Here is a 14827-nt window from a genome sequence, read left to right as displayed (position 1 = left end):
TGGTGTAATCACCATCCCTGGAGGTATTTAAAAGATGCATCAGTGCAGTGCTTAGGGACATGGGTTTAGTGGTGGACTCAGCTGTGCTAGGTTTACAGTTGGATTCAGTGGTCTTAAAGCTCTTTTCCAACCTAAGTGATTCAATACCTCCCCCCCTGCATCTCTGAAGTACCCCAAAAATGCTCCCCTTACATGCTTTGACAGCAATAAAAGATAAGTAACGCTTGGCTTTAGGATATATCAACAAGCAAAGCTTTATTGAACTGATACTCAGTAATAATGTTACAGTGTGATACACAAAGCAAGGAAACAAGCAGTGCCCTTTTTTTTTTTTCATTTTAAAAAAAAAATCATCTGCTGCACATATGCCCAAGCACTACAGTAACTAGTGTCTGTTTCACAGTAGTTAGTAACAATTAGGAAATTCTCTTGTTTCTTGTAGCAGGATCTCAGCAGAGCCATGAGGGGTTTTGAGCTGTGCCCCCTCACTGGGCATGAACGAGGGCACCCGCTCCCTGGCCATAACCAAATCCCTTGGGGCCAAAGTTCTTTGCGTAACAACCTGCAAGAAAGATGATCATGTAGTAGTACCTGAGGCTCCTGGCTCGTTAATTAAGAACAGCACTGTCTAGGCCGAGCCCTCAGTCGCTTCCCTGTTGTGTCACCAGAACATCCCATCAGAAGCAATGCTTAAAAGTGTTTTAAGCTGTGTGACTGCCATGACCGAACGCAACAGCCACAGCTGTTCGATCTTTGTAGTTCCCAGCCTACCTTGTGAAAGCAATTTGTACATTGGTTCCGTGGCTAGGTATCTGTTAAGGCATATGTTGCCATCAAACCACTGGGTGGATCAAGTACACATCCATGAGTGATACCACGCAAGAAGGCACGGCAGGGTGCTTCCTAGCTTGTTGCCTTACTCTGATCTGCTCTCTGGCCCAGGCAGAGGGCACAGGCTGCTGCTGCTGCATTTCTCAGTACGTACTGTTTTGCTTGAAGCAAATGTGAGCTACATCAGCAGCTTGATTAATACTTAATTTCTCAGCTGTGTTCCTATGACTTACAGAGCACTTGCATCTTGACGGGAGCCTGAAAGTTTCTTATACCAGGAATAAATTCAGCATCCATCCTTGCAACACATCACCTTGAACCATAAACAAATGATCTTTGTTTCTTTCCTCACCTTTACAATAGATTTCTCCCTCTTTTTCAGTTAGGGTTGTAGATTCTAGGCTTTTTCCACACTTGGCACATCGGAAGCAGTTTTTGTGCCACGGCTAGGTGAAAAAAAAACCAAACACACACAGTTTCAAATACACAGCATGCCTGAGTTGGTAAAAAATGCATTAACTGGAGATGCCTGCGTTAGTATTGTTTATAGATGACTGCTGCAATAAAAACCAGTTCAAGTGTACCAGTAACAGATTAGTGTATTTTCATTTCCATGAGTGGCCCAAAGCCCTGAATTCCATAGAGCACCCTCAGGGCAGCATTCTAAAAGGGTTGGGCTTGCTCTAATCAATTCAGAGCAGATCTTGGCTCTCTGCAGCAACTCAGACTGCTGGCAGACTCACACAGTTTTACATGTTTTTTTCAGAGAACATCCCCTTTCTGCTGAAACATTCAGCCTCCATCATAAGCTGCACACCCCAAGACAGTTCCCTGTTCTTGGGGGAGAGTGCTCTGGTACTCAGTTTCAGTTTCTGGTACTCATTTGGCTTGACAGACAAGATTTTATTGAAGCCTCACCTCTGAAATCCAAGGTGAGCACTCATCACCCTGCATTTCAAGTGCTTTTTGTTCAATTAAGTTGATTGACGACTATTTCCAATGCTAAGAAATGCAATTTTAGGGTAACTGCCCCATAGCTGGTTCCCTACTGGAACCCGCATAATGTACCTTGCTCACTTTAAAGTCCATGTAGCAGGTACAAAACAGCACACGCAGTTCCTTACCTTTCCAGCTCCTATTACTTTCTCTGCTGCATAAACAGAATCACCACACCTAGAGCATTTCTCTGCCCCTCCAAACTTCTGAGCAAACTTTGAAGTGTTTGGATTTGTTGTGGGTCGGTGGGGAGAGGGTGTGCTGAAAGAAACAGGACATTTGTTGTCTTTACTCTTTTACTAAATGACCTCTTGCTGTTCTTAACAACACTGACAGAGCAGCATCCAACACGCAGTACAGAACACAGTACTTTTGCAAAACTGGAGAAGTTACCAGCAACTCTATCCAATAATTACAATCCAATTACACTTGGGGGGGGGGAACCAACAAACAACCAAAAACAAAGATGAGAAATGCCATGCTTCAAAGGATAAAAAGAAGCTACTGTAAAAGCTAGCTTCCTGAGGAGCCAGCCCCTTTTTACTTCCAGGGAAGTGCTCAATTCTGTTTCAGGACATGGATTTATCAGATAGTAAGCTACAAATAATTCTGTTAACTAAACGAAATCTAGCCTGAAAGACTCCTCTGAAAAAAAGTACTGAAGGGCAAGGGTCACACACAGCCCAGCTCAGTCCACTCACCTCTCAGGCTTGATGCCTAGTCTCTCTCCCCTGTCCATGTTCAGCGTGCCTGCTCCTTGGCCGTATCCATAACCTTTCGGGCCATACTTTTTTCCATAACAAGATTTGCAGTAAACCTCAGCATCGTGAATCGCTACTGTTGTGCTGTCCAAGTTTTTTCGGCAGACCACTGGAGGGAAAACACGAAGTTACACTGCCTTAAGGGACCATTTCCATCGGCACACATAGTAAGCCAAAAAACAAGTGAGAAGTGATGCTACGTGTTTCCTTGTCCACAATTCTTCCTGTTAGGCTGTGGGACTGCCAGAGATTAGAGGGAGCAGGTCGTTGTTTGAATCAGTAAATTATGTTTAGCCCTATAAAGGGCTTTATTCCCTCCCACCTCTTCATGACCATGACATTTAAAGCCTGGAAACTTGCTGTGGTTTGATGAATGAGGCTGCTCAGAAACCCAGATAGCGCAGTCAGCAGTTTCCCTTGACAGATGCCATACAGTATGAAGCAAAAGTCTTACCAGGGCAGAAGAGCCCTCATCCTGCCCTTTTGGCCAGGGTGGGGCTGCGGAAAAAACCCCATGACCTTGAAGGTTTTCCCTCGCCTCAGTGCTGGTTTGGGGCAGAGTTGGGACAGTTTCACAGCTGTCACTGGAGAGGCCATGCTTTTCTGGCATTCCTACATTGTCCTTCAGCACAATGTAAGCACTCTGCTCAAGGTTACAGTGGAGGGCAGAACTATTTCCTACTCCTTTTATATCCCAACTGGCACGCTCTTTCCGTCTGCAACAGCATTATGCCCATGATAAAGAATTTGGGGAAGAAAAAAAGAAAAAGCCTTATGCATTTTTTGTTTGAAAAGAAGGTCTTCAAAATACAGAGTGACCTTTGCTTATGGCATTCATTAGCTCCAAAGTTCTTTTTATAAGACACAAATATCCAATAAGTAAATCAAGTAATGCATGTTTGTTAAGCCTACAGACTTAAACTCCAACAGAACTATGCACTAAGGAAAAGCAAATACTCAGACACACTAGAGCCATTGTTTCGCTGTAAGTCCCAGGTTTCTTTTAATAGAAACTCCCATAAAAGGCTGAAAATGAGGCAGCTGAGACATCTAATCTTTTTTTGTGACTGCTGTAGAGCTAAGGGAAAGGAGCGTAGGTGCACTGAGGCTCACATGCCAGCACAGTGCACTGACGTTATGCTGCAGACTAACAGCAAACTAGTTTGAGAGGGCCAGTTTAACTGGGGCTTATATGAAGAGTTAAACCCCTAGCTCTGCCTACAGGTATTAAACACCAGCAAGTGGGACAAAACAGTACCTCGTGTTTGTAATAAGGTAAAACTCTCCGATTCAGACAGACAGGCTGTTTGTTTGCAAAGTAGGAGCCTCCGATTCACAGCAACCCTTTGTTCCCTTCATCTAAGCAGAGGCCTTTTCAGCAGAGAAAGTGATTTTCAATGCCTCACTGGGCTTGTTGGTTGGGCTGGAAAATAATCCTTTGGACTCCTGTCATCTGAAATAAACCACAGGCCCCTGTGCCAAGAAAGTCTAGACTTTTGGCTGTGCTGAAGCACTGACAACACGGCTGTGCTCAGGCTCACTGGTGTCCCAGTCTGCGTGGGACTTCAGGTTTGATAACTGTTCCTTCAGCTGCTGCTGGCCCTGGGACCACCGGGAGAAGTCCAGCTGAGCTCCAATCAGTGCAAACAGGGCTCGGCACTGGGCTTTTTCCTCCGCACGAGCAACATTTAAGCCAGGTTCCCATCCTAAAGATCCCTTAGACTCCAGAGGAGAAGGCTGGGAGGGGGACAAATGGAGGAGAAAAGCATGATGTGCTCTGCTTTGGGAGGCGCATCCCACCCCTCCCGTGCGGGACAGGCAGGATAGTACCTCCCCTCTGCACTGCTGGGCCCAGGAAGCACGTGGGGAGGAAGCAGGAATGAAGCCCAGCACACAATGGACAAAGACATCTCTGGCCTCTGCCATCCCTGGTGTGTCACAGGTGCCAGCTGAGCCTGGACCGTCTCCTGTGGACCAGCACCTTGCTGGTGTTACCCCCAGCTATGCCAGGAGAGGTTTTGCAGGGGAGCGGGAGGGGAATACTTACTGCAGAGGAAGCAGCACCGGTGGAAGCTCCTCCCGTCACACTGCACCTCCTCGGCATGGTAGACAGTGCGGCCGCAGGCACCGCATTTGTTGCCGCCTCCCCAGTTTGGCATGGTGGTTCTGCGTGCCCAGCCAGATGGGAGGGGAGAAGGGGAAAGGTTTGTTAACCACAGTGCCCTCCATCACCCCAGCTCAAGGACAGCTGGGGTTACAGGCTCCTTTAAACCAGGTCTGCGAAGTTTGCATACCAGAGCACAAGCCTGCGATTTCACCAACTGTTTAAAAACTTGACCTTCCACTGCATGAGAATTTTTTGTGTTCAGATCAAGTTCTCAGCCCTTCAGAGCCCAGACCAGACTTAAAGGCTTAGGCAGGCTCTCTACGGCTATTTGTAAAAGCAGATGGACTGGCAAGAGGAACAGAGGCCACTGCTGCTGAACAGCAAGAAAAAAAGGCACAGCCTTCACAAGATGTGTCCTCCTGTCCCTACCCGGGGTTTTGGAAGTTACATAAACTGGATATGCACAAATTACAGTTTCACGCACCAGGGCTTTACTGCACCATGAGTAAACCACCACCACCCCCCCCCGATGGGTACAATTTCAGTTTCTATTCTTCACTAACACTGGGACTCTCATCTGATGGAAGCAAACCGATTGTGCCAACGACGGCATTTTGTTTTACTGCAGGCCCTATCATTCAGGATGCAGTACGAGACAAAGTTCACCTCACTGGAGAACCACTTACTAGGGTTGCAGGGACATTCTGAACTCCTTTGAGATCACGCCTGCACTTCAAAGAAGTTTAAGGGGGATTATTTCCCAGGGACTCCCACCACTATTACATGGACTGCACCTTTACCAGGCAGGTGTATGAACCAAACCCAACTGCTCAAAGAATCACAGCGGCTTTAAAAGAAAAGTCAAAGTCCCTGTCACATACTACTTACAACGGATGCTCAGAAGGCTAATGGGGAGGGACAGACACCATCACCCCTTGTGTCAAACTACAGCCTTGGGAACAGTCTCCCATTTCAAGCTGAGCTTCCCTCTCCAGAGCTCCCCGGCACTCCTGCCACCACCACTTCCCACACAGCTCGACTGTGAGCTCCTCCTGCTTCTCCCATTAACCATCCTGGGTTAAAGCCCCAAGCAGAGCGCTACCTGCCACCTTCGTCTTCTCTGGGGCTTTCCTCCTCCCACCACCACCACGAGCTAACATAGCAGGTTTGTGGAAGGCTCATCTCCCAGTCATCACTGAACTGCCCTTGACTTGAAACCATTGGTTAATGCCGGTTCGCTCCCCTGTGGCTCACGACCAGAGGACCACCTCTCCCAAGCACAGAGGGCAACGGCACGGAGAGAGAGGGCTATCAATTCCCCGAGTCTAACCCAGCGGAGCTGCTCAGGCCCCATCACCTCTCCTGCTCCTTACTGACCCTTGTTTCAGACAGGGTTTCTGGGCAAGGATCACAGGTTCTCCCACCGGAACCTGTCACCCCATCCCACCCCACCAGCAGCACCATTCCCTCCCCGCAGGCTCCCCACAGCAGCACTGCGGTATGGGTCAGCTATCAGGGCAGGCAGGCAGGAATTTGTCAGAGGCTTCTGACGTCTGTCAGCACAACTCACCTTTGATTACCCTTAGAAGCTCTCCTATGCTGCCCAGACAGGGAGAAGAGACACACGACAGCATCCCTACACAACACCCACAACTTGCTGCCTGCGGTTGGCTTCGCTGCTCATCCCTCTGAGCCAGAAGCAGGGGACTACCCATCTCCAGTTGTCCCCCTGGCTAACAGAAACAAAGTGCTGCCACAACACAGGGAGCCACAGAGAAGCACTTTGTTTCAAGATCCCCCTTTCTCTAAGGGCTCTCACCAACGTGTGGGAGAGGCCTCGCTGCACAGCGAGGGGTCCCGTGGGCGCCAGGCTGCTGCCTCGCACTCCCCAGGCGAGGTAGCGCAGACCCACAGATCACATCTCGGAGCAGCGGCTTTGGCTAAGCCTGAATTCAGTGACCCATCTTGCTAGTGCCGCTAAAACAAGCTTTCTGCCCAAGCAGCCTGACCAGTAGCTCAGCAGTTTTAGGGATGCAGGGGAGGTCGCATGGTTCCCAAGGAAGACGTGCTGCCAAGTAGCTGCTACAAGAGCTTCGTCCGAGACAAGCAGACAGCCATTCATGGCATGTGGGAAAACAAGATTAGTTTATTAACCTAAATTGGGGCATCTTAGGTACATTCCTAAGCAAAGGCTTAGGAAACTTCCTCTGAGCGGCTGAGCAGTGCCATTTGCACACGGACACTAATTACTGAGATATCCCTTTGTTTAATACTTCCAAGGGATTAGCACCATTACTTCTCCATGGTTTAGCGCTAATACCCTGACCAAGCCCATAAAATTAGGTTTATGACATTTCCCACTTTGCCTTTGTCATTCTTGGCACAACTGTAGAGTCTAAAAATTAAGATTCCATTTCTTTTATTCAAGTGCTTGGCTGTGCTACCGCACAGCAGCTGACATCAATCATGGCAAAGAGCGTCCTTAGTTAAAGAGAATATAGGCTGCACAAAGCTTTGGAAAAGGAATGCATGGTCTGGGGAGGGGGAAAAAAAAAAGAAAGAAAAAAAAAAAAGGAGGGGAAAAAAGGAAGGAAAAAAGATGAGATTCCTTTCTACTTTGTATGCTTTCTAAAACGTAAATGGTATTAACTGCAAGAACTACTTCTGTCTTTCCCTCTCACCACCCCACGCTCATGTTCTTTTGTGCATTTATGAGTCTAAGTTATTGTAACCATTTGTTAGCAAACAATTATTTAGTTTCCCATGCATATTAGAGCTGAGGACCTGGATCAGGTTTCCAGCTTTGCCCCAGATTTCCCATGTAATACCGGGCAGCGCGGGGTGCAGCTCCACACCCCTTCTTCCCAAGGGAAACAAAAGTATTAGAGATCGGCAACCATCAGCCGTTCACATCTTCTGATAAGGGCTCTGCGAATTCATGAGGTGAAAAGCAAAAAGGAATTGAAGCCAGTACTTGAAGGTGACCTTACTATCTTCCACAGAAGATACTTCCACTTACCCTCCCCGTAACACTCCCACTATGGCTTGTGTGGGAAGAACAGCAGTATTTCTCCGGCCACCTGCAGCGGCGGTGCTGGGGGACACCCGAGGGGAAGGGGACAAAGCTCGGCAGGCAGGACAGCACCCCAGCCTGCGCCTGCCCAGGGCCCGCTCCTGTCAGCGCCCTGGGGCTTCGTGCCGCCCAGGTCGCCTTCCAGCGCTCCACAGGTGGCAGATCCAGTCTCCCCATCCTGCGTTAAGCCTTCCCTCCCTGCTCCCTCAAGACTTCTCGGCTAGTTCAGGCAGGCCTTCAAGGAGCTCGTGAGCAGTAATTAAACATCCAGATGATCTCACTCAACAGTACCAACAATTCTGACTTTCGGTTGCAGGTTTGTTGGCAGCCGCTGCCCTTCTAATGAGAAAAACCTGGTTTGTGCTGAGCCGGTACCCAGCCGAGAGGGCGGCTCGCCGGGCGCCCCCCGCAGCACCGGGGCCGAGCCGCGGCGGCTGCCAAGTCCCTTCCAGCCCGTTAGCGAACGGCCAGTTTAAGGCCAGGAAACCTGAACGGGCCCCGGGGCAGACACGGGGCGCTGCGGGCCGCCCGGAGCGCTTCCCCAGCCCCCCGGCGGGCAGCCGAGCGCCGTCGAGCCCAGCAAGCCGAGCCGCGCCGGGGACACCGCAGCTGGGCGCCCCCCGCCCCCGCAGGCAGCCCCGGCCGTGCCGCTGCCGCTGCCGCTCCCGCACCGCCCGGTGCGGACACCGCGCCCCGCACAAGCGGTCGCGGCGGGAGGGGGCGCCCCCAGCCCGCCACCCGCCCCGCCCCGCCGCGGCGCCCCCCGGCAGCCCCTGCAGCCCCGCGGCGCGCACGGGGGGGCGGGCCGGGCCCCGGGGGCGCTGCCTCGGGCGGCGGCAGCAGCGACCAGCGCGACCCATCCCGCACCGCGGGGCCGGGGCCGGCTGTGCCGTGCCGTGCCGTGCCGTGCCCGCCCGCTGCCCGCCCCGCCACTCACCGCAGGGCCCGTCTCGCTTCGGCGCGTCTCAGCCCGGCGTGGCCTCGCAGCGGCTTAAAGAGCCGGGGCGGAGCCGTGGCGGGCCCGTCCCAGCCCCGCTCCCAGCCCGGCTCTCGGCCCCACCCGCGGGGCCTGAGCCCGTCCCAGCTGGAGCCGGACCCCGACAGCGCGGGGGGCCGGGGAGCCGCGTGCGCCCAGGGACCCCCCGTCCCTGCAGCGCTGTGGGAGGGAGCGTGGGGCGCGACCCTGCTGCAGCCACCCCGAGAGGCGGGGAGGCAGAGGAGGTACCCCAGCTGCGGTCTCGGATGGGACCCCAGCCCCTGGTTTTACTCGGTTTTAGGATTTTCGTATCGTTTCCAAACTTCTTCGCCATCCGCGTAAGGTCGACGCGGCATGGTGACGGCGCTGCACCGGGGACACAGGGCAGGGCACGCCGGGCTCAGGCACACGCTTCCCTGGAGGTGAGAAGGCGGCCGGGGCGGCAGCTGGTGCCCGGGCGTGCGGGAGCCTGCAGGCACCCCCGGGACGAGTCGGCACCGCAGCTCCCCGCTGAGCCATTGCTCCAGCACGGACTAGTTAGGAAGGACTTAAATAGTTTTCACAAAAGGCCAGCAATTAGACCTGTCGGCACCAGCCAGTTCATGCTGTAGCAAACAGCTCCGTGCTTGAGCCGCTTTTTAAAAGCGGCCCCGTTTCCCCAGTCCGCAGGGCCGTTGCGCGCTGGCTGGCTGGGGTTGGGTTTATGCATAGGGTTCCCTGCGTTTAGGTGGGAGATGCAGGCTTATCTCCTCCCCTTTATTACTCAAATACCAAATCAGCTACTCATTCCCCGTACAAGTGCCAAGCTGCTCTGCTTCAGCACAGGAACGACTTCTTTGCGCGCAGCAGCAGTGAAGCCCGCCGAGCCGGGTGCAGGCAGCCCCTTACAGACCCTCCAGCACAAGCACCGTACAGCGAAAGGGCTGTCTGGCTGCAGGTCAGGCGTGAAACGGGTCCCACAGGACTGCTAGCATGGGTGGCATGCAACCATGTTGTCCAGTGGCCAGTATGTGGGGGCAAATCGCCTGTACCGCAAGATTAAAAGCGACCTCCCCGTCAGGCATCAGGCGTGCGATGAGAAAGATAAGCTGTCTTCTCCCGTAAAATGTACTTTCAGTGTGCTGCAGCCCGCATGCTGGCAGCCACAACTCGCTGAGATTTTTTTCCTTCCCGTTTATGATTTTCTTTTTTCATTTGCAATGAATTGTGACTGACCAGGTTGTGCACAATTTATGCACGGCTCGGAGCCCTGCTCCACAGGCAAAGCCAGGATCAATCCCTGTGGAACGAGGTGGTGTTCACTACGAGCAAGACCAAGAGCCTGACCTCACGTACTGTAGCAAAAATTTTGGTCTAGGTTTTGAGGGGAGGGAGCACAGCGAGAAGCAGAAGTATTAGCGACTGTTGTTTCACAGCTTGGAGGTTACAGGAAGGGAGAGGATCTCTCCAAGTCAGACAGGTAAGAGGCATGTGAGTCAGAGCAGGCTGACTCCGCTTGCTATGTGAAATGCCTGTGCTCTCTTGCCCAACCTGTCCTGCTCCCAGCCCTGCTGGGAACTGCGTGTGATGATGCTAAGTTATTTACCATGTCTCCTCAGGTAGTCTCCAAAGCTATTAGATTTTCCCTTTTGATAACATTTCCTACAGACTATAAAAAATAAACAGCAACATTCCCAAAGGGAAGAGAGTAGCATTGCAGTTCTAGCGAGATCTGACCACACTCAAAGAAAGGAAATTCTCGCTGTGAGTAAGGGGCCATGGCTGGCATGAAATAAAACACTCTTCAGCGGTGAGGCACTGCTAAGTGAGCTAAAAGACAGTCTGACATCCAAGAATTAATTTTCTCATGTCTAATAATTAACCAGTCTGTCAGAAGCAGGGTAACTAGGAGAGATAGACATAAGTATGTTGGTAAGTCCATTACTTTTGGAACGATATTAAGGAACACATTACTGTGACACTCGGGAATAATGCCTTGTAACAAAGGACAACAAAAGCAAGAATGAAAACTTTCACCATCTACTTTATTTCTATTGATAAGTACTATTTCTATCAATATATTTTAGTTTTGTATATTTATTATCTATAAACACATACTTATTTTATATATAAACATACATATTGTCTCTTCTCAGAAGATCTCTTTTCTGTCTCTCTCTCCTGAGGGCATAGTTCAGAAATTTTTAAAGATAAAGCCTGCATCCTACCCTGCCGCATTCCTCCTTGCTGTCCTGCACTCCTTCACTCTTACCCTGAGCATCCCTCCCGTTGCCCAAGCAGCCCCACTGCCCCCTTAACCCTCCTCACCATTCTCTTGACACGACCCCATCCCTCCCCGTGTTCCTGCCTAACACCTGCCGTAAATTCCTCTTTTCGACTCACTTGCCCAAAGTCTCAGATGTTGCCTCTTCTCACCGGCCTAGGGAGGAGCTCCCAACTAACCACCACGCCAGGTCCCTGAGAGGAGCTGGGCTCCTGCAGCCTGCCAGTTTTTTGTCTGGTTTCTACCATTTTGAGCTCAGCAGCTTATAATTAGGACAGTTTGTTTCTGAGAAACAGCATTCAACTGTATTAACAGCTCCCATTCATTTCCTCTCTTGATTTCTACAGCTCTGTGAGTGGAGGAGTGTGCCTCTGTTTTCTTCTGCTTCCTTGGCCATGGGAAAGCAGGCTCTACACAAAACCAGTTCTCCCTTCACTTGTGAAATTGACCCCAAGCACATTTATCACCTCAGAACAAAATTCTCAAGGGTTTATCTATGCCATAATTTTATGTAACAGTTGTTTTCCGTGCTTTGAGGAGCTGAGTAAATCAGCAGCTTGTCTGACCTAGTTACTTCTCAAAAGACTTGTCGTACATCAGTGTCCTCAGGCCTTTTACATCCACTAAATACCTTCCACTCACTTGGGATTATCATATCCTCATTTGATCTTGTAAGCATGGTCCCACACGTCTGCTTACGGCAGAGTCAATCTGCTTGCTCTGCTGGTAATCCTTGCTATTATTTTATGAAAGTTTATTCTAGATAGTCCAGATTTTACTTTGCAGGGGATTTAGGCATATTCTGATATAATTTTTGTCAGACCTAGTTTTATCCAAATACTGCTGCTACTGATAGAGCTCCCTTAATTGTGTTCTTGAAAGAGCACAATTTAGCTAATTTTCCTATTACAAAAGATGGTTTACAGCTAGCATCAGAGCTTATCATTTAACAAACTTTCAAGTCGGCTACCATGCAGTGGTTCATGTAGTACCTTGGTTAATTTCTCACTGGCCAACCCCCAAACTTGCCTCTAGTAAAAGGGATTTTCAAGAGAGCTCTATGCAATATCAGCTAGTGAAAAATTAATTCATGGTCAGTTATACCCGGATTTGCCTTATCCTAGAAGGGAATGTGTTTAGCTAATATCTTTATCTAAACATTCATGCATCTCAAGAGTGCTATACATTTATTCTACCATAAATAGAACAATGATAGATCAATGAAATTTAATTAATTCATTCAAATCAATGAAAATAGAGTGACAATTCTAGAGATTACCAGAGCTGTGATTTTTTTTGAATCCGCTGTTTAAATCCAAAGTACAGATCTCAGAGACCTTCAGTATGAGAAGACTGTGCTTTCCAAGCTCATTGATTTCTTCGTCATTGATCATATTTATAAATTATTTTATTTCTAGGAAATTTTAATTCTAGGGTACAATTATTTACAAAATTTTCATTTGCCTAGTGATTATAAGAAGTAGCTGTTTGGGTGTCTAATGAACAACATGATCTAAGCTAGCATAATTGAAACCTGTAAGTATTTTCATCTTTGTTGACCTATGTCTTTATATCAGTGATGCTTCTCAACATAGAAAGCAATAGTCAGATTTGTGACCTTATTCAAAATCTATCCAGATCTTCCTTTTTATAGAATGTTCATTTTTTAATACTATACCTCATGATATTTGATTCCTAAGGTATAGGGACTGATACTGAAGAGTTCTCTGCAATCGAAATTTTAAAACTAAGAAACAAAGAAAATTTAAACTTTAAATTTAAAGACTTTGCTTTGTTCTAAATCATGGCCAAGGGAGTGTGTGCTTCAACACAGGTCCGCGAAAATATTAAGCAGCATCCCAGGTGTTTCCCACACTGAGGAACTCTTGATCCCACCTTAAGCACTTAAAAGATCTACTGTTATTCACAAAAAGGGTTGCACAGGGAGATTGAGCATCACCAGGTTGCATCACTGCTTAGGCTACATCTACCACGTATCCCAGTGTGATATGAGGTCAGTAAATCACCCAGATTACTTCTGAGCGGGGAAGCACAGTTGTGCAGACATGCCAGGAGAGTGCCATGCCTTGCCACACTCCATCCTTCATCCCTAGGGATGGCCATAACACAATGCTCAGGGTCTGGTCTGATGGGGAGGTGAGCACCCCTTGCTGTTTGGGATGCTGAGCAACCACTTCTCACTGCTGACAGAGTTCCCTTTCTCCAGAAGTTAGGGCTGGAAAGGTCCTGTCTGGGAACAGCAGCAGAGCCATTTTCCCACCCTTGCTGGTTTGGTCAGCTGGCGGAGGGGTGCAGAGGAGGCAGGGTGCTGGGCACTGACCACATGCCTGCTGTAGAGCATTTGGTCCCCTCCCCTTGCATCCAGGTTGTTTCTCCCAGTACAACAGTACCGTGGGGAGAGGCTGAGGGGGAGCCACCCACCACATCCAATGGCCTCCTGACAGCCAGGGCTGTCTCCCGCCACATAGGAGGCTGCGGCTCAAACCCCTGCTGCAGCCCAAGGATTTAAACCTGGTTTTCATGTGGCCAAGGTCAATGCTGCAAATAACAAATTATTTGGGAGATGGGGATGTGCAAGCCCTCCCGTGCCTGGCGTGCCCCAAACATGCCTCAGTTGGGCCGAGGTGCAGAGCAGTATCTGTCTTCCAGGGTCCCACTTCCCTGTGGGCTTTGCTTTAGGGGCTCTGAGCAAAAATGGAGGCAGCTGTGGAGCTGCCCACTGTTGAAAGTATGGGTGCTAGTGGGATTTTAAGGAGACTGAGCAGTGGGTTGTGACTCAGAGGCTCTCAGACCCCTCTCCAGCTCAGCAAAGATTTGTGGACCCAGCGTGTTCCTGGTCCACTGGGGAGATGGATCTGGACTCCTGCAGAGAGCTCCCATTCATTCCTAGGGTCTTGCATGCAACGCTTCAGTCTGATGTGAGTTTTCTCTAAACCCCGTAAAAATGAAAGAAACACACAGTAATCTTAAACACATTTAGAAAGATAAAGCACAGTGCAGGCTGCTGGTGTTGGTGTTGTTAGGGAGCGGCACTGTAAAAACCCAGGAAAACACTGAAGTTACTATATTCGTGTTCTGAGGTTTTGAATGGAAGTTTCTGAAAAGCCTAGCAAAGCATGAGCTCTATTTCAGGTGCCAGCTCAGCAGAATACTAATACCTGGACTAGTGATAATGTTACCTCCCTGGCAGGAGGCATAATTTAGGCCAAAAGTATTGATTTCTTTAATAAAACTCGATTTATTCACCATACATTCACAATGCCAGATTATCCCTCACATCGTGCCACGGAAGAACCTGCAGGCAAGAGCTTCAGTAATCTCAGCTATGTACAAGCTTTGTGGCTGACTGATGGGATTTCATTAGCGTGGGACAAAATTCAAGGACCCACACAGCTTGTTCCAATAATACCATTGCTGATTTTTGAGAAGGGCAGGGAAATGTATTTAATATTAGATAGCAGACACAGGGGATAGCAAGTTGAAATGGTCTGACTTTGCTGTTTTCGGAACGCTTCCCAGCTTCATCAGGCTGCTGTGGGAATTGGTGGGAAGACATTACCCACATAGCAGATGGCAGCCTCACTAAATCCATAATGGCAAAAAGCAGTGGTTGGGCTAAAAAAAGAGTCCACGTGATTTTTCCCCTTCCCCCCCACCCCTTCAGCCCCTTTCCCAGTAATGGTTGGGACCCTAAACCCTTCTCCACCCCCCCCGTACTGCTGTGTGTAGCTTCTTGTCCTCATAAGAAGGGGAAGCTCAGAGGTGAGTTGTGCCAGGGCAGGATGGTGATTGTGCTGTT

The 14827-nt window shown here is 49.5% G+C and overlaps 1 protein-coding gene across 1 annotated transcript; it reads right to left on the bottom strand.

Annotated features, from left to right (window-relative positions):
* Positions 1 to 229: 229 nt before the first annotated feature.
* CSRP2 (cysteine and glycine rich protein 2) lies at positions 230 to 8826 on the bottom strand. The gene is made up of 6 exons (XM_037390145.1): positions 8706 to 8826; positions 4636 to 4754; positions 2529 to 2697; positions 1956 to 2088; positions 1184 to 1277; positions 230 to 562 (listed from the first exon to the last, which is right to left on the bottom strand). The coding sequence occupies exons 2-6, from the start codon at positions 4745 to 4747 to the stop codon at positions 486 to 488; spliced, it is 585 nt and encodes a 194-aa protein (XP_037246042.1). The 5' UTR covers positions 4748 to 4754; positions 8706 to 8826; the 3' UTR covers positions 230 to 485.
* Positions 8827 to 14827: the final 6001 nt, after the last annotated feature.

The sequence above is a fragment of the Falco rusticolus genome, chromosome 5, assembly GCF_015220075.1.
Source record: "Falco rusticolus isolate bFalRus1 chromosome 5, bFalRus1.pri, whole genome shotgun sequence".
In the NCBI taxonomy this organism is placed as follows: Eukaryota; Metazoa; Chordata; class Aves; order Falconiformes; family Falconidae; genus Falco; species Falco rusticolus.
The sequence above is the reverse complement of the archived record's forward strand: the minus strand, read 5'-3'. Positions and strand labels throughout refer to the sequence as shown.